The following is a 19,623-nucleotide window of genomic DNA, read 5'->3' as shown; positions in this document are numbered from 1 at the left end:
TCAAAATTGTAATTTTGTAAATTTGGACCGAAGTCCAAATATGAAGCAAAACGTTTGTCATAATAAACTAAGGTTATTAGGAGGAAAACTGTCACTATGGTGGCATAAAATTGAAATATTAAATAAAAAATGAAAACATTTTTGAGTAGTACCAATACTGTATTATGGGATACAAAAATAAATCAAACTGTCATTTTTGGAAAATTGGGTTAACCATGGTAATAAAGTCCGAATATGATGGGAATAAAGTCAGAATATTATAACAAGAAGGATGTTGAAATGGTTGGAAAATTGAAAAAAAATTAGCAGAAATGGGAAAAGTACTTTTACAAGATCAAAGTCCAAATAGTCAGCAACAACTTGTAATATTATGAGGACAAATGCCATTTTAGTTGGCGGTATGGAAGAATAATGTCATTCTTTAATAGTCCTAACACTGTATTAATGTCCAAATATACTATTATTTTCATAATATCATGTATGTCAAAGACTAAGTAGAAAGTTGAAATATTCGGAGCGTCATTCCACACATTTTATCCTGCCTAGAATATGAACCGTGGACATACAAAAAGGGTAAAAGGTATTTCTCTCAAGACAAACTCACCGCTTGGCGGCGCTGTTTTTAAACCCCCACGGCAGCTTCTATTGGTGGCGATGAGGCTCACGTGATCACTGCTGCTCCGGCGTTCTCGGTCCCTTCCGAGAGTGCTACACAAACACCAGACCGGTCCTACTCCAGTCTGGCCCTCTGTGACCGGATCACGTGTGCTTTACTGCCACCTGGTGGAGCTGGAACAACACAGCATCACTCCATTCCTCTCAGGGACGACATATAAAGCCAAGTGTTGGGGAACCTGTGGTGTTCTTACGCATTTTAATGCATCCATCCATTTGAGATAGGATGTGGGTGGCCGCAGCCAATGGCAAGCTGTCCTTAGGAGACACATTCCCCGGCTCAGACGGCAACACTCCATTATTACTGCATAATACGCTAGCTAGCCTACAGAGAGAGAAAAAAAACACCATTTGCAAACAAATAAAAGATTTTTTCGTTTGATTGGATAAAAAGAGTGTGGTGCAAAAACCATGCCGCACCTGAAGTCACATTTCAAAGGCGGCTATTAAAAAAAAAGCAGTTTTCTATCCGTGCTGTGAGCATGTAGTAACAGGTACATTGGTGATAACATGTCATCGAAGTCACGTACGGTAGAACGCCCCGAGTGGTCTAGTGGCCGGACGTTTGTAAAGATGAGAAAGGATGCCGTCGTGTTCAAAACGCACCCCCCGACATGATCAAGAAAGGAAAAACCAAAGTATTACACTCAAGGTTTATTCATTTCAAATATAATCAACTACTGGCTTTCAGTAAATAAAGTGATAAAAATCTACTAAAAGTATATTTTTTTTCTTTAGAAGAAAAAAAAGCAAGGTGTGATATGTGAGGAAATGAAGGTGTTTCTTTAGAAGAAAAGAAAGGGTTATGATTGCAAGTCGGCACACACCAAGAAGGTTGGGGGGGCTGAGAGGGTTAGGTAGATAAATACATGGAAGAGTCCAATAGGTCCTTGTCATCAACACAACGTGGAGCACTGTAGAAATCATCACTGCTAAAAAGAGCATAGAAAGAAGATGAGAGAGAGCGTTGTGTTCTACAGTAGATCTCTTGGTACAAAAAGCTAAGAAAATGTGAAAGAAAACGACGTGAACGTTAAAAGCAAGGCTTCGTTTTGGCAGGAGAGACCCTTTCTACTAATTTTACCAATCCACGTTTGTATCTATAAAGGTGATTATAATCACTAGGGAATATACTCTGAAATCAAATAGACACTACAAAAGGTCTGGGATATACTCGAAGAAGCCGTCACATGTCAATCACCTCGGCAAAAAAGGTGGAGCAGAGAACAAACATGCACCGACAACAAATGTCTTAGTCCCAAAGTCCCTACTCCTAAGAAAAGCACTTTACATACAGTATGAAAAGTCCTCGGGGCCGCTACATGAACAAGACGAAGTACACAGCAGAGACACACGTTATCATACAGCAAGAGACGCTATGGGAGAGGGCGAGGGGGGGGGTCGGGGGTGCAGCTAACATTGTCATCTAAAACCAAGCGTAGTGTCAATGCACTTAAGGGTTAGTCATCCTATGGAAAACAGTCGCATCTTTCAAACACATTCCAAAAGAATCTGGAAGAATTGCAGGTGATTTTCACGTGATGCTCTACAGTAGTTGTTACCACACTCGGCAGATTCCTTTTTTTCTTCTCTTCGCCATCCCACGCCAGCGTCCTCAGTATCTATACGATCCCAGCAGGTGGTACGTGACGTCGCTCTGACCGTCTCGGGTCTGTCTCTCTCCCGGCCTCTTGAACGGCTTCATCCTCTTGGCGTCGCCCTGCCGCGCCGCCTTGGCCACGTGGCGGCAGGACCCCTTGTGCCTTTGGAGAAGCATAGCGTTCCAGAAGCGGGCCGGGCAGCGCCGGCAGGAGAAGGTCCCTCTGGCGCGGTGAGTGGCCCGATGGACGAAAGCGGCCATGGGCCTGTGAGAGCGCTTCCCGCAGACGCTGCACTGGAGTCGCTCCAGCCTGGTGGTGGCCTTTTGCGGGTGTCTGACCGCCAAGTGGACTAGCAGTCCCGCTTTGCGGGAGAACACTGAATTGGGACATATGGGACAGCCAAAACGCTTGACGGGAACCTTTAGGCAAGACAGGATCTGAACCTTCACTCCCCCAGTGTTGACAAGCTTATACCCGCCGCCACTGGATCCTTCTCCCCGTCTAATTGTCAAGCGAAGAGAGCCTTGCTTTCTGTTCAAGTGCCCCCCTCTCACTGTACAACTGATCTTTCTCTTCTTGCGGCTGACTAAGTCTTGGGACTCGTACTTATTTCCCCTCCAATCTCTCCTAGCAGACTTTTTTTTTTTCTTCTTGTGCCGTCTGATTTCGTGGTGTGTCAACTGGTTGCTGCAGTCAAGGTGTTGGTGGGGCTGGGCGCCTGGCTGATGATGAGGATGATGGTGGGGGTGATGAAGATGATGATGCAGATGGTGATGTTCGGTGGAGGGCAGTTCCGTGAGGGGCTGGAACGGGGCGGTGGTGTGAAGCGTACGGCTGCGGGATCCGGCCGGATATATGTGCTCTCCTTTCACCCCGGCTGGGGAGTGCGGGTGGTGAGGGGGCATGATGGTGGAGTTGGGGGGCAGGGGCTGCGAGTAAGAGGGGGCGCTGGACGATGAGGAATGGGCCGTCGTGGCGTCATAGAAGAGGGGGGAGTAACCGGCCGGCGCCTGCGGGGGTGCTTGCGGGTGGCTATGAGTGACGACATTTAGACTCGGAGGGCCGTGGCCTTCGGTGGAAGGGGCCATCTGCAGCAGAGCGTTGGTGGCGGCCTCGCTCTCCGACGCCGACTGGTTAACGTCGCCGCCTCCCCGGTTGTCTCCGGCCCCGCTGCTGCCCTCCTGAGGGTTTGCCGGTTCCGTGCGGGTGATCCCGTGCTGGGAATGCCTGTGTCGGGTCAGGCTGTTTGCGTAAGCAAAGGCTTTCCCGCACACGTCGCAGCAGAAATGCTTTTCGCCGCCGCCTTCGTGAACCGTCTGGTGATGAGCGGTCAAGTGGAAGTGATGGCGGAAGGACTTCCAGCATATGGCGCAGGTGTACAGGCGAGGAGGCGGCTGTGAGTGTGGCGGAGGCTGGGTCTGCGGCGGGGGGTGGGTGTCTTGAGGCTTGACGTCTTGCGGGTACGAGTAATAGGAGGAGGTGCTCGGTACTTGGTTCTGGCTCCCGTCTTGGGTCACGCTGCACTGAGGGTTTGGATTAAAGCTGTTGAGGTTCTCGGGAGCTGGCGTCGTGGGCACCTCTTCCATCTCCCCTTTCTGGTGGAGTTTGCTGTGCCTCCTGAGGCTCTGGGAGTAACCAAACTCCTTGCCACAGATGCTGCATTTGTAATTCTTTGCCCCGGAGTGGACCGTCTGATGCTTGCTAAGGTGGAAAGCCTCTCGGAAATATTTCCCACAAACGGTGCAGTGGTGAGGCTTTTCGCCAGTGTGGATGCGATCGTGCCTGCGGAGGGTTTCGCGACGTGCAAAACCCTTGCCGCAGACGCTACAGAGGTGAGTGCGGGGGAGCCCGCTGGTTCCCATCCTGGGAGTGTACTGCCTACGTTTAGGGGGCTGCCCGTCGGCCGCTGGATCTTTCTTGGCTCGGGGTTTGCGGGGACGTTTGGGCTTAGCGGCAGGATTCTGTGGATTGCCGCTCAAAGGCTCCTGATTCCCGCCACCTCTGAAATTTTTATCCATGCCGGAGGTCGACGGCGAACCAAGAGGGCCGGGCCCGAGACCGAGACCACCGAGTAGACCTCCTATGATGTCTCCCCTATCATCTCTATTGCCACTGGCGGCCGTGATGGCAGAGATTGCGTTATTGACGGAGCTAGTGACATCGTCCTCCGAGTCATCCAGGAGAGAAGAGAGGGGCAGGTGGGGCTGTTGCTGAGGGTGGTGGTGCTGGCTGTGGCTCTGTGAATGCGGATGCAGTGTTGGGGCCAGGGGTGCCTTTCTCAGAGCTGGGCCGGCCATCCCACTCCCGCAGGGGGAGGCGCCAGAGTAGCATGGAGATGGATTACCTTGAGAACGGTGGTCTTCATGGTAGCCTGTGTAACGATTCCGAGAGTAGTCAGTGGGGTATTTACCATCTGTTCTGTCCCTGTCATTTGAATTCCCTCCCCTTCCAGACTGAAACAGACCATCACATCCTAAACCCGATTTTGGCTCTCCTTCCCCAACAATGATTACACCATCCTCTTCCTCAGTTTTCCCATAAATGACCCCCCTATTGCTCGGATAAGTTCCCCCTCCTCCGTTACCTCCTCCTCCACTCCCTCCCCCAACTCTGTCCTCACCATCGCTTCCTGTCTTGCTGCCTCGTGGTTTAGGTCCCCTACCTGGCTTGCCGCAGGTGCCTGAGGCAGCGTGGTTGAGTAGAGAGGTGCTCTCGCGGAAGGCACGACCACAGGCAGGACATCGGAATGGCTTTTCCTCATGTATCTTCTCATGCCGTGTCAGTGACTCTCTACGATTAAAAGCCCGAGAGCAGGTGGAGCAGCCATAGGGGCGGGCTGAAGAATGTAAGACACCGTGTTGCAGGAGGTGTCCTTTTTTCTTAAAGCCTTTGCCACATTCGGGGCAATGAAATATTTTGTCTGGGCTAGGGCAACAAGTGGACGAGGGCTGAGGAGTATCTTGGGTCGAATGGGGGAGGGAGGGGTCTGACTGACTTTTAATGTGAACAGGATTGGGGCCAGTAGAGGCGGTTTTGCTAGTGCCAGCTGCCGTTGGCTCATGCATACGCATATGCCTGCGAAGGCTGGAAAGGTGAGGGAAGCTCTTGCCACACTCGCCGCAGCTATAAATTGGCTCGGAATCAGAATCGGTGGCGTTATGTTGCATCGAGCTGGGGTTATCGGATTTGGAAAGGTGAGAATCATTAGCGACGAGTACTGAGGCAGCAGAGGAAGAGGGAGCGGCGGAGGAGGAGGAGGAAGAAACTACTGATGAGGATGAAGATGAAGAGGCAAGAAGGGATGACGGGTCTCCCCCCATATTTGCTAAGCCAACCCCGGTTCCGATTAAAGCCGGGGGCTGACTGTGACCAAGTGCTGCCGTGTTACCGGCAGCGCTGGGATTACCGCTGTGGCCGTTACTCGTGCTATCGGATTTTCTTTGGGGCAAATAACCAGCCATCGCTTTCTTCCTCCTACTGCTACTACTACCACCACCACCAGTTCCACCGCCTGCACCTTCCGCTTTCCCATCATCCTTTGACAAGGATAAATGAAGTGGCAAGGGGAGCGGCAAACCTGCTTCCTGCTGCATCAGAGTAGCTATTTGATTTGACGAGAGGACAGGGATACCCTGAAAGTCAAAACCGCCCAGCGAGGAGGGCTGGGAGCCGGGGTGGAGCGGGTGGTGAGGATGAGAATGAGAGTGAGGATGAGACAGGGTGTGAGGCGGAAGCTGTTGCTGCTGGGGCGGCTGCTGCGGCGCCTGCTGCGCCTGAGCGTGGCTATGCGAGTGAGAAGAATGCAGCGCGGGAGGCGGAGCGAGGCTAGTGCTGGGCTCCCCGCCCGACTGACCTAGACCGAGCCCCAAGTGGTTATGGCTACCCTGCTGAACGAGAAACTGCTCTAAGCTAGCATTAGCAGGCACCCCGGAAAGGAAATACTGGTTAGCAGCTAGCATGCAGCTAAACTGTTGGTGAAGGCTCCGTGCATCAGACTGGGCTCCAACTAGCTGGTGTCCCAATGAGCTGACTGCACTGCTACTAGGGGGGTTGTTAGAGGTGGCCACAGAGGTTGAAGGGGAAGGGGAAGACGAGGAGGGGCCAGATGATGCTTGGGGGACAGACAGGCCGGGATGCAGAGGAGGTGGGGGTGGAGGTGCTGATGTTACTAATCCTCCTAATCCCCCAGCACTCGCGCTACTGCTACTCCCCCCGGCAAAGTGCTCAAAGCGGCCTACACCTGGGTGTAACTGCTCCTGTGCTAGTGCTGCCTCAGACGGGTGGAAAGAGCGCAGGAACTGTGGGTAGCCTGAGGAATGGCTCGAGGAGCTGCTGCTGCTGCTCATCTTGCTTGACTTTGAACGAGAGCTCTGAGATGAGGAAGGCTGTTGTTGTAAAGGTGGGGGAGGAGGGGCACTCATCTTGGCAAAAATGGAGGCAGAATCAGAAAAGGCGTTACCTCTTGACCCCTGCAGGGGTCCCAAGCCAAGTCCAGACAGAAGGGCTCCAGACGACTCGGCTTGCTGCTGCTGCTGCTGCTGCAGTTGATGCTGGTGGAGTTGCACTTGCTGCTGATGCTGTAGTTGCCGGTCTAGACCGAGACCTTTGAACTGGTGGGCCTGGTGCCCACTTAACATCTCTATAATGTCCAAATTGTATTTTCCAAATTGGAACATTTCCCACTCAAATGCACATGGGGGGCGGGGGGTGCAGGGCCAAACCTCCAGTGCTCGAAGCAGCAAGAAGACTCCCGACACAGACTGGTCAAATGTCAACTCGAGTCTAAAAGAGGATTTTGTGCAAATGTTTTGATGTCACGGCAATCTAAAAAAAAAAAAAAACGGAACTGGGATCGATGATACCCTCGTTCTCGATCTTCCACTGCTCACAATTTACTCCCAAAAGCAGTAGGGCAGCTGGGAAGCTCAAAAGTGTTTTGTTTTTTTTTTTTTTTAAAAGTGTCTTTGGATATCTTCAGCTAAATTGAAAAATGGCTCAATTGACTTCCTCTTGTGTCCTTTGCCAGTTACTGCATTGACATTTCCCTTCATCTAAGTGAGATTCCTCGTCTGTGTTCAGCCAAGAAGACCCTGAAGCTGAAAGACAAGACAAAAGTTAAGAAAAATAAATGTCATAGAGGGAAGGCACATTTGCTCACTGATTTGACGGCAGAACTTATTCATCTTCTTTTGCTCACCTTGAACGGGCTTAAGCTCGCATATTCTCCACCCTATGCATCGCCGTGGGGTGTTTACTCAACCACAGAAAACCTCTACCTCTACTATTGCGCCTTTTTTTTTTTTTTTACAAATAACGGCAATGGACACAAATATACAGTAATCCCTCGTTTATGGCGGTTAACTGGTTCCAGACCCTCCAAGTACCATTCCATGTGAAACTCATTGGACAATAATACCACGGTATTATTATTGCAGCTCTAAAATGTGTTATAAATATTTGTTTTTATATTTTTTGGACTAATAATAGCCATATTCCACTACAATCATTGATTTATTAAGATTGAGATTACTAAGAAACAATTACTTAGCAAGACTTTCCCTTAACGCGGTCAGTGACAGCTTTACAGATGCCACATTTGTTGCAGTAATAACCTCTACTGCGATGCTGAAGTACTTAAAGTCGGTAGACCTCTAGTGGCGCCAACTGAGGGCGGGGGACAATGAAGCATCCCACTGGGGTGCCGTTATTGACTGGCGTATGGGCCTCTCATCACGTGAGGAAACAAAACGTGATAAATGAGGCATAGAAGGTGATAAAATACCACAATATAGGTGATCCTCGGGTTATGAAGTTCCATTCCCCCGCTGAGATGTGAGTTTTCGTAGAAGTCGCAACTTGTAACTTTGCATGTCAAGTTCTACATGAATGCGATCCAGGCTTCCTTATATGGGCTGCACTAAGTTAACGCAGACCTACGTATCAGGACGTCTTCGGAGTGTGACCAATCACAGTGGAGTGGGCATACTGTAAAAGTAAAAGTCAGTGGAAACGATGCAGAAAAAAGGGGCAGAATCTGGACGATCGAGAAAGCTTTTTGTGCGGGTTATTGTGTGTCGCTGCTCTACGAGTCCACAACTCAGTACAAAGCACCCAAAATGAGCATAAGAGGTCCCCTTTCGTGATGGTCACCACAGTCCACAGTTGGGACCAAAAGATAGACCACTCTTTTTATGATGTTCACCATGACTTTAGCACACCGCTGCTTGGGAGACATGATGAAATGTAAAACATGAACTATTTAGCGATAAGGGTCCTTCCTCTGTGTGGCTGAGCGAGTACATCCTGTATTCTTCCATCCTGCACGAGGTGGTGTTCTGTTGCGCTAAAACCCCTGATAGAAATGATGGAATCACCAGTCTGGGATCACGTTCAGGTAACAACATGACACAAAAGTAAAGTCTTTTCAAATGGCAGCTCTGGCTTTAGGAAACAAAGACTTTTTTCGACTTTTTCTGTCTGCTACAGACCAAACAGAGGGATGGAATCTTGAAAAAAAAAAACAACAACAACAACAAAAGACCACTTCACCACACCACTAGTACTTTGTTGCTTTCTGGCTTTTATAAAAGCTTGCCGTCTCTGAGGCATGGACTTAATGAGTGACAGACGGCACTCTTCATCAACCTTCTTAATGCAGGGGTGGGAGTGAAATAAGCTTTGCTTCTTCCTACTCGCTTTGGACATAGCATCAGTATATGATGTATTCCACAAATAAATTCATTAAATACTGTTTGTTTCCCTCCATAATTAATCCATACTTGATTCATTATAGAAACCTCCAGGAATCTAGGAAAGTCCAGTCCAGGTATTTCATCTTTGGAAGAAAAATTAACAAGGTGATTCCATAGCCCCCCGCCCCGAATTTAGTGACTTTATTCTTTTCCCCTCTGATTCTTAACCTTCCTCTTGTGTTAGCTTTCTGGTATCATCTCTTGTGTTACCGGGTGGGTTTTGACCCTTGTATTAAATCAGCTATAAAATACACTAAAAACAATAAGTTACCATCATGTCTTGGTTACCTTCTGAGGCTTCCTCATCCATGAAAATGTTGCTTTTTATACTTTTGGTGTAGGCGTTTTTTTGTTACTATACCCCTTGATTTCAATTTCCAAAAATGCTAAAATGAACCTCAAAAGAATCATATTCATAAATTGAAGGTTCTTTTGTTACCTGGCTATTACTGAAGGCTACAGAACATATCTCTTAAATCAATTACTTTTATTTATTTTCTCATTTTAGTATAATCACTAAAAAAACATCTATGGTGTTTTGGTCAATTTTGACCCAGAAATATTAATGTCAAGAAAAGGTAGAAAAAGTTATTGTTTTCAGCAACACAATTTTAATATAAACTGAAATGAAAAAGCAGAACAGGTCCAGATCTTGGTTCACTGTACTTCTTGACATTCTTTCCATGATCCAAATTATAAATGTGAAATCAGCCAATCAAATGAGTGAATTCACCTCACACGTCTGGACCTTGTTTTTCTGCTGGTATACTGGAAAAACGGTCAAAATGAGAATCCCCTGAAGCTTCCATGATGAGAAGAGGAGCTGGTTGTCATTGTGTTGCCTAACTGTACACTTATGATCTCAGTTGTGGCTCAAAATATTGCTTTATAGTCATATTATTATAACCGGGTTGAAATCGACCCTAACAATACAGTGGTCATAATTTCAACCAAACTATTTTAAAATGTATTCCTGACAAAGTCAAAAATCCTTAATGCAATAAACAAATGTTATGTGATTCTTTTTATGCATACAAATGTAAAACGGGTCATGCCGACCCTAACACAAGAGGAAGGTTCAAATGTTAGTTTTGAGCCGTGTGTGTGGTCTGTTTTTTTTTTTCTCCACCAAATGAAACAACTAGATGTACATCCTGTGAGACTGGTGATTCCATCATTTTGGCCAGGGTTTGTAGTTGTCCAGCGATTTGCGGGCTTACGGACCACAATTACATTTTTCAATGAGTTTATGGGCCCGCGTTCCACAAAACGGTGGAAAACAGAACGCCATAAACCAACGACCACCTGTACTGTACATGGAACGTGGTGGTTGACCTTTGACAGCAGCGTGTGGGGTAAAAAGAAAACATATCCACGTTGATATACTACTACTTTGTTGGCCACCTCATTGGATTAGTACTCATACTGAACACTTCATATTGTAAAACAACTTACCCAGAGGTGGTTGTGTTGGATTGAGGCACAAAGACAATGGATGCATGAATGTCTCACGTTCATTAGTAAGATCTGACATCAGTGTAGCCGCAAGGAAAGGGTACTCTATGCTCTGTATTTCTCAAGATGAACCAGCAACAACGCAGCTTCAATTCTCTTCATAGACAACCTTTCACTGCTTTTATAGTTTTAACACTGGATGGTGTTAGTGGGCAGAAATGACAAAAGAGGATTCATTATTCCATTAGGAAGATTAGATGAGAGCAGAGTCATCACGCTGCTCAGCTTTTACCTTTTACTGTTGGACCGCTTCTTCACTGAAGCAACTAATAAACAGGTTAAATGGAAGCCCTGAAAACAATCACTCACTTGTTTAAATGCCCAAAATATACAGTGGTGCCTCGGTTAACATCCGCCCCGGTTAGCATGTGTTTTGGTTAACAGTCATATATATATATATATATATATATATATTTTTTTTTTTTTTTTTTTAAATCAGGCCTTGCTTTGTGTTCGGCATCCAAAATAATGTCTTTATTTTTTATTATTTTATTTTATTTTATTGTCCGTTCTCTATCCATGAAGTGTGGCAATTTAACAATCTGATGTCATGTTTGTGGCATTGTTATTTGAATGGAAAAGTGTCAATGTTAAAAGTCCTTTAACAGACCTCTGTTTGTGGCATGCGTGCAGAAACGCTGCCCTCCTAGCATTCGCCTCTTCCTACCTCTTCGCTAAACTCGGTAAAAGTGATGTTAAATGACGAGTTGTCCATTCATTGGTTTGGTAAGTATTATTACCGTCGACACAAAGTGTTTTGTGTTAACAATTTTTGGGGGTCTGTAACGGATTAATTAGATTCACACTCTTTGTGAACATCTTCTGGAACAGATTAATGATGTTACACTAAGCACCACTGCACAGTGTATATATGTACAGTGGTACCTCGGTTAACATCCGCTCAGGTTAGATTGTTGTTTTGGTTAACATCCCAAATTTTTGCTAAATTTTCACCTTGATTTGCGCTCGCCCGCTTGGTTGGCGTTCAAAATGGGTGTGGTTTATTTACGCCATTTTTAGAGCAACAGTGTATATATGTACAGTGGTACCTCGGTTAACATCCGCTCAGGTTAACTCGTTGTTTTGGTTAACATCCCAAATTTTTGCTAAATTTTTGCCTTGATTTGCGTTCAAAATGGGTGTGGTTTATTTACGCCATTTTTAGAGCAACAGTGTATATATGTACAGTGGTACCTCGGTTAACATCCGCTCAGGTTAACTCGTTGTTTTGGTTAACATCCCAAATTTTTGCTAAATTTTTGCCTTGATTTGTGTTCGCCCGCTTGGTTGGCGTTCAAAATGGGTGTGGTTTATTTACGGCATTTTTAGAGTAACAGTGTATATATGTACAGTGGTACCTCGGTTAACATCCGCTCAGGTTAACTCGTTGTTTTGGCTAACATCCCAAATTTTTGCTAAATTTTTGCCTTGATTTGTGTTCGCCCGCTTGGTTGGCGTTCAAAATGGGTGTGGTTTATTTACGGCATTTTTAGAGTAACAGTGTATATATGTACAGTGGTACCTCGGTTAACATCCGCTCAGGTTAACTCGTTGTTTTGGCTAACATCCCAAATTTTTGCCTTGATTTGCGTTCGCCCGCTTGGTTGGCGTTCAAAATGGGTGTGGTTTGTTTACGCCATTTTTAGGGCAACAGTGAATATATGTACAGTGGTACCTCTGTTTACATCCGCTCAAGTTAACTCGTTGTTTTGGTTAACATTCCAAACTTTTGCTAAATGTTTGCCTTGATTTGCATTCGCCCGCTTGGTTGGCGTTCTAAATGGGTGTGGTTTATTTACGCCATTTTTAGAGCAACAGTGTTTGTTTCTGCACAGATCTTTTGTGGCATGAGTGCAACTCATGTTCAAGTTCTCAATCTCCTCTCCTTCCACTCCCTCGACGGAAAACAGAAGTGATGTAAAAGGATCAGTTGTCATTCATTTGTAATTGTGTTTACATTCTTTTGTGCATGTGAAACTATAAAATGTGTTGAGTGTGAACATGTTTGGGTGTCTGGAACTGATGAACTGGATTTTCATGATTTTCTAAGGGAAAACTAGCTTTGGTTTGAGTCGGACCCCCTGGGACTTATGAATGATGTTTACCAAGGCATCAGTGTATGTGCAGCAGATAATGGAAATATCAGTTATACTATGGATGCTCCACACGGCGCAATCAGTAGCAGGACGTTTGCTTGCATCAGTGCATATTTGCAAAGTGTTGCATAAATGCTGCATCCACACAATGCAAAGTCACTTTTAATGAGACCCTTCCTGCATATTCCACTTCTCAATACGAAAAGCCAATTTGGCTGCACTCCAATCACCCACTTTAGTAGTAGTTTTTTGTTTCTTTGTGTTTTTTTTTTGTTTTGTTTTTTTGCTCACCTCTTCCATTCTTACCGTTTCCTCCAATCGATCCGTTTGAGCTTTTGCAGAATCCCCGACAGGCGACCGAGAAAGACACTTTATCGCACTGAGGACCGATTCTCATTGTCATGGAAAGCACCAACAAAATCTAGAATGAGAGGCAGAGAAAGACGGGCACATATTAGACGACTAGCATCGCCCTGGCTGTACAGTGTAAACATTAGCGGCGCCTTAAATACAAGCAACTAAACAACGCAGGCGCTTCAATCCGGATAAAGCAGCAATTAAAAGAAAATGAAGGGGAAAAAGTAGTGGACGGGCGTATTTGTTACTGTACCATCCTCACAAAAAGCACCATCATTTAGACGCGCTCGATGGAGTGTGGCTAATTTCGCATCGTCCGGCATGCTAACATTAGCCATCAGCCCAAACCTCCACATAAAACACTTTGCATGCTATAGCTAGGATGCTACGCTAGCTTTGCACTCACAAGTCAATTATGTGGCAAAAAAAAAATAAGTTTACCTTAGCTCTGAGAGCGTCTGAGCACAGTCGCGGGCGGATGAGGCCTGTCACGCCTTCTTCTGGAGAGCTAGCTATTAGCCACAAGCTAAGTAGCTACCGCTCGCTTCCATTGCTGCGTGCTGTTTTCCAGTGGTTAGCCGGAGCCATTTTCACCGCCGCTCGTTGAGGCTCTGGGCTAAAGCGCGTCCGCCGCTCCCCTCCGCACCGTCAAATAAACACCGTCGGATACCACCGTCGTCCTCCCTCATACCAATTCAAGCACGACGGAGAATGAAGATGGTTAGCAAAACAGTTACCCGGCGGAAAATGTTGGCAATGATGGTGGGCGCTAAGAAATTTGGGGTAAAAAAAAAAAAAGTGAGTGACGTGTGCTCCCCAAACATCGGTTCTTTCCGGCCCTTGTAACGTTTCCGGGTAGCAGCAGCGATGCTAACGGTCACTTGACTGCTATTGTGCCATAGCAGGGCTTTTTATTCTTGTATTATTTATGTACTTCACTTACTAAATCTATAAATTAAAAAAAAAAGTGAATACTATAATATTTTGTGATGAAAAAAACAAACCTGTCCCCTTGGGATGTGGAATACTTTCACATTGTGTCAGGCAATCTACAAGGAATACTAATAAAACTATAAGTATACTAGAAATGTGGGTTTCCTTTGGAGATGTTATATCAATGTAAGAACAATTGAAAAATATCAAGAATGTACATTTGGGACTGCTTTAGAGGCAACATGTTGGTGAAAATGTGGTTTGAATGTGATGTAGCGTCCGGTATTCACACTATCATCATCTCCTGATGGCAAAGGCAAAAAAGCTTTCTCTCTTTGAACATGGTGGGATTGTTGTGCTGCATTAGTAAGGCCTCTGGCATTTCAGACTTCTCGTAAATATCCTGAAGCTCATGGAAGTAAAAAGTCAAGAGGTAGACCCCCAAAAATGTCCCCATTAGCTGTCCGTCAAGATACGGGACCATCCTGGGCCCAAATGAAGGTTGGTACTGGTGCCGAGTGCAGTCCAGTACCCATCAGACATCATCTGCCAGAGAAGAAACATCTTCAAAGGCCTGGTCTCCTTCAAGGTTTGGAATGAGAAGGAGAGCACGGGACATGGAAAGGAAAGATAGAAGAACGTTTTCTTCTCCCTAAATGGAGCTTCAAGTCGTGCAGGGGCGTCGAACGTCAGCCGGCTATGTGGAGATATTGCTCATGACTGAAGGTCCTGGTCTTTGTGGTAATGACAAGCTTTTTCAACACTTCACTAAGGACTTCTGACTCTTTTGGACCATCCAATGGAGAACATTTGGGGATGGATTTACAAAAATGGACATGAATTCCAGACAGTGAAGCCATCTTCTGCCATCTCCTGGAGCAACATTCCCACTAGCCTCCTGGAAACACTAACTAACACTAAGCGCTAACCACTTGACCGCCGTGCACCCCTATAATAGACATAACAAAAGAAAATAAGACAAAGAAAACCTGTTTACCACCTTCTGAATACACCATTTCACATGATTAGAGCCCTCCAGACATGAAATAACACCCCTATAGTCACGTTTACGTCCTTATTACCCAATATAGTAGACATGACAAAAGAAAATAAGACAAAGAAAACCTGTTTACCACCTTCTAAATCCAACGTTTCACATGTTTAGAGCCCTCTAGACATGAAATAACACCCCTATAGTCACCTTTACATCTTTATTATCCAATATAGTAGACATAACAAAAGAAAATAAGACAAAGAAAACCTGTTTACCACCTTCTAAATACACCTTTTCACATGTTTAGAGCCCTCTAAACATGAAATAACACCCCTATAGTCACCTTTACATCTTTATTACCCAATATAGTAGACATAACAAAATAAAATAAGACAAAGAAAACCTGTTTACCACCTTTTAAATACACTTTTTAACAGTTAGAGCCCTTTAGATATGAAATAACACCCCTATAGTCACCTTTACATCTTTATTATCCAATATAGTAGACATAACAAAAGAAAATAAGACAAAGAAAACCTGTTTACCACCTTCTAAATACACTTTTTAACATAGTTAGAGCCCTTTAGATATGAAATAACACCCCTATAGTCACGTTCACGTCCTTATTACCCAATATAGTAGACATAACAAAAGAAAATAAGACAAAGAAAATCTGTTTATCACCATCTAAATACACTTTTTCACATGATTAGAGCCCTCTAGACATGAAATAACACCCCTATAGTCACCTTTACATCTTTATTACCCAATATAGTAGACATAACAAAAGAAAATAAGACAAAAAAAACCTGTCTACCACCTTCTAAATACACCTTTCCACATGATTAGAGCCCTCTAGACATGAAATAACACCCCTATAGTCACCTTTACATCTTTATTACCCAATATAGTAGACATAACAAAATAAAATAAGACAAAGAAAACCTGTTTACCACCTTCTAAATACACCTTTCCACATGATTAGAGCCCTCTAGACATGAAATAACACCCCTATAGTCACGTTTACATCCTTATTACCCGATATAGTAGACATACCAAAAGAAAATAATACATAGAAACACTGTTTACCACCTTCTAAATACACCTTTTCACATGTTTAGAGCCCTCTAGACATGTAATAACACCCCTATAGTCACATGTACATCCTTATTACCCAATATAGTAGACATAACAAAAGAAAATAAGACAAAGAAAATCTGTTTATCACCATCTAAATACACTTTTCCACATGATTAGAGCCCTCTAGACATAAAATAACACCCCTATAGTCACCTTTACATCTTTATTACCCAATATAGTAAACATAACAAAAGAAAATAAGACATAGAAAACCTGTCTACCACCTTCTAAATACACTTTTTAGACAAACAACCATTCACACTCACATTCATACCTATGGACAATTTGGAGTGGCTAATTAACCTAGCATGTTTTTGGAATGTGGGAGGAAACCGGAGTACCCGGAGAAAACCCACATGCAAACTCCACACAGACATGGCCGAGGGTGGGATTGAACTCGGGTCTCCGAGCTGTGAGTTCTGCACGCTAACCACTCGACCGCCGTGCAGCCAGGACACTACTACTACTATTCCCAACACAACCTGGTGAAAGTGATGTGAAATGTTCAGTTGTCCAATCATTTGGGATGATTTTTGCATCATCTTTTGTATGTAAAAGTATCATTCTTGTCTCCAAAAAGTGTTTTGTGTTCACATTTTTATGTGACTATAATTGTTTCTCATCTCCCAGCCTGGATTTTTTATTCATTCAATCATTTTAATCACACAGATGTGAATCATTCCGGCTCCTATCGCTCTGAATTTTTAAGCGTATTCATCACTTGTGAGTTAGACGGAGAGTGATAATGATGAAGACACCATGGATCACACCAAGTGAAACTCTAATTTCATAATCATGAATGTAGATCATCAGCAAAATATCAGTGTGCATCTATTAACAACTGCTCCCTTCTCAGCCGGAAAGAACACCTTCTGAATACACTTTTTTTTATTTATTTATCATTTTTAGAGCTCTCTAGACATGAAATAACACCCCTATAGTCACCTTTAGCCTTCTATTACCCAATATAGTTGACACAATATGAGAAAATAAGACAGAAACCTGTTTTAGAACACTTTCTAAATCCCCCTTTTAACATGATTAGAGCCTCTAGACATGAAATAACACCCCTATAATCAAAATAAGACAGAAAATAAGACATAACATGTTATATACTATATATATATACTTATATAAAATATACTTTATATTTAATACATTGATAGAAAATATGTATTTAATGTAATATAAGACACATACACGTAAAGGTGACTATAGGGGTGTTATTTCATGTCTAGAGAGCTCTAATCATGTTAAAAGTGTATTTAGAAGGTGGTAAACAGGTTTTCTATGTCTTATTTTCTTTTGTTATGTCTACTATATTGGGTAATAAGGATGTACATGTGACTATAGGGGTGTTATTACATGTCTAGAGGGCTCTAATCAAGTGAAAAGGTGTATTTAGAAGGTGGTAAACAGTGTTTCTATGTCTTATTTTCTTTTATTATATCTACTATATTGGGTAATAAGGACGTAAAGGTGACTATAGGGGTGTTATCTCATTTCTAAAGGGCTCAAACTATGTTAATAAGTGTATTTAAAAGGTGGTAGATAGATTTTCTATGTCTTATTTTCTTTTGTTATGTCTACTATATTGGGTAATAAGGACATAAAGGTGACTATAGGGGTGTTATTTCATGTCTAGAGGGCTCTAATCATGTGGAAAGGTGTATTTAGAAGGTTGTAGACAGGTTTTTTTTGTCTTATTTTCTTTTGTTATGTCTACTATATTGGGTAATAAGGACATAAAGGTGACTATAGGGGTGTTATTTCATGTCTAGAGGGCTCTAATCATGTGGAAAGGTGTATTTAGAAGGTGGTAGACAGGTTTTCTTTGTCTTATTTTCTTTTGTTATGTCTACTATATTGGATAATAAGGACGTAAAGGTGACTATAGGGGCGTTATTTCATGCCCAGAAGGCTCTAAACATGTGAAAAGGTGTGTTTAGAAGGTGGTAAACCGTTTTTTTATGACTTATTTTCTTTTGTTATGTCTACTATATTAGGTAATAAGGACGTAAAGGTGACTATAGGGGTGTTATGTCATGTCCAGAAGGCTCTAAACATGTGTAAAGCTGTGTTTAGAAGGTGGTAAACAGGTTTTCTATGTCTTATTTTTTTTGTTATGTCTACTATATTGGGTAATAAGGACATACAGGTGACTATAGGGGTGTTACTTCATGTATAGAAGGCTCTAATCATGTGGAAAGGTGTATTTAGAAGGTAGTAAACAGGTTTTCTATGTCTTATTTTCTTTTGTTATGTCTACTATATTGGGTAATAAGGACGTAAAGGTGACTATAGGGGTGTTATTTCATGTTTAGAGTGCTCTAATTATATGGAAAGGTATATGTAGAAGGTGGTAAACAGGTTTATTCCTAAATAAGAAATCCTACTTTGCAGACATGTACTTACCACGGTGGGATGTGTTAGCAGTGAAAGGTGGTCAAGTCCACTGCACTGCATCCAAATCCAAAGATGTGTTGCACCTGATAGGACAATGCAAAGTCGCCTACATGCTACTTCATTCAGGTCCCATCAATCTCTCGACAATAAGAGAAGAGAATATTTGCTATTGTTTGATATGAGCCTTTGCGGCGCACACGGTGTGATATAAGCTTGTAGAGTTCTTTCTGCTTTTCATTTCAGATGTTGAGAGTTCCCCCTCCCACAGGTGTTGCTGTATAACCTTGGCGTGTTGATGCTTATACAACGTCTCACAGACGCTGACCCACTTTCCATTCTGCGTGCTAAACCTTTTATCCAAAAACATCCTTCTCCTTTGCTTTACCGTAGCCACATGGTATTATGGCATTATGATTATGGCATAAGACCACCCTAACATGCTTGGCAACACTTCCATGCACCCCCGTCTTTGTATTGTCCAAAACTCAACACTCCATAACCACTGGCCTGTTCAGGATGTCCTACAAGTTGGTTCTCATTTCCTCTGAGCAGGACTCGTCGGTTCATGCTACCCGATCATGACCAGATAGAACAGCTAGCGTCCTAGCTATCTCATGACCAGATAGAACAGCTAGCGTCCTAGCTATCTCATGACCAGATAGAACAGCTAGCGTACTATCTATCTCATGACCAGAAAGAACAGCTAGCGTACTATCTATCTCACGACCAGAAAGAACAGCTAGCGTACTATCTATCTCATGACCAGATAGAACAGCTAGCGTCCTAGCTATCTCATGACCAGAAAGAACAGCTAGCGTACTATCTATCTCATGACCAGATAGAACAGCTAGCGTACTATCTATCTCATGACCAGATAGAACAGCCAGCGTACTATCTATCTCATGACCAGATAGAACAGCCAGCGTACTATCTATCTCATGACCAGATAGAACAGCTAGCGTCCTAGCTATCTCATGACCAGATAGAACAGCTAGCGTATTATCTATCTCACGACCAGAAAGAACAGCTAGCGTATTATCTATCTCATGACCAGATAGAACAGCTAGCGTACTATCTATCTCACGACCAGATAGAACAGCTAGAGTCCTATCTATCTCATGACCAGATAGAACAGCTAGCGTACTATCTATCTC

General features: G+C 43.8%; 1 protein-coding gene and 1 non-coding gene across 3 annotated transcripts; both read right to left on the bottom strand.

Moving 5' to 3' along the window:
* Window positions 1–1,316: 1,316 nt before the first annotated feature.
* LOC144894410 (uncharacterized) lies at window positions 1,317–7,269 on the bottom strand. The gene is made up of 2 exons (XM_078799284.1): window positions 4,939–7,269; window positions 1,317–4,647 (listed from the first exon to the last, which is right to left on the bottom strand). The coding sequence occupies exons 1-2, from the start codon at window positions 6,950–6,952 to the stop codon at window positions 2,291–2,293; spliced, it is 4,371 nt and encodes a 1,456-aa protein (XP_078655410.1). The 5' UTR covers window positions 6,953–7,269; the 3' UTR covers window positions 1,317–2,290.
* On the bottom strand, window positions 7,264–13,889 carry LOC131107586 (uncharacterized). Of its 2 annotated transcripts, XR_013630429.1 has the most exons (3): window positions 13,438–13,855; window positions 12,946–13,060; window positions 7,264–7,372 (listed from the first exon to the last, which is right to left on the bottom strand). It is a non-coding gene; the product is annotated as an uncharacterized LOC131107586 (transcript). The 2 variants fall into 2 exon arrangements; XR_013630430.1 differs by lacking the exon at window positions 7,264–7,372 and having other exon boundaries at window positions 12,900–13,060; window positions 13,438–13,889.
* Window positions 13,890–19,623: the final 5,734 nt, after the last annotated feature.

This window comes from Doryrhamphus excisus, linkage group LG19 (genome assembly GCF_037039965.1).
Source record: "Doryrhamphus excisus strain RoL-2023G ecotype Guam linkage group LG19, RoL_Dexc_Guam_v1.1, whole genome shotgun sequence".
Lineage (NCBI taxonomy): Eukaryota > Metazoa > Chordata > Actinopteri > Syngnathiformes > Syngnathidae > Doryrhamphus > Doryrhamphus excisus.
This window is presented reverse-complemented; position numbering and strand designations above follow the sequence as displayed.

Coding starts and splice junctions, on each gene's coding strand:
- LOC144894410 (XM_078799284.1), bottom strand. CDS start 6,952: ATGTTCCAATTTGGAAAATACAATTTGGACATTATAGAGATGTTAAGT. Junction 4,648..4,938: donor AGGCACCTGCGGCAAGCCAG/GTAGGGGACCTA, acceptor ATCGTTACACAG/GCTACCATGAAGACCACCGT.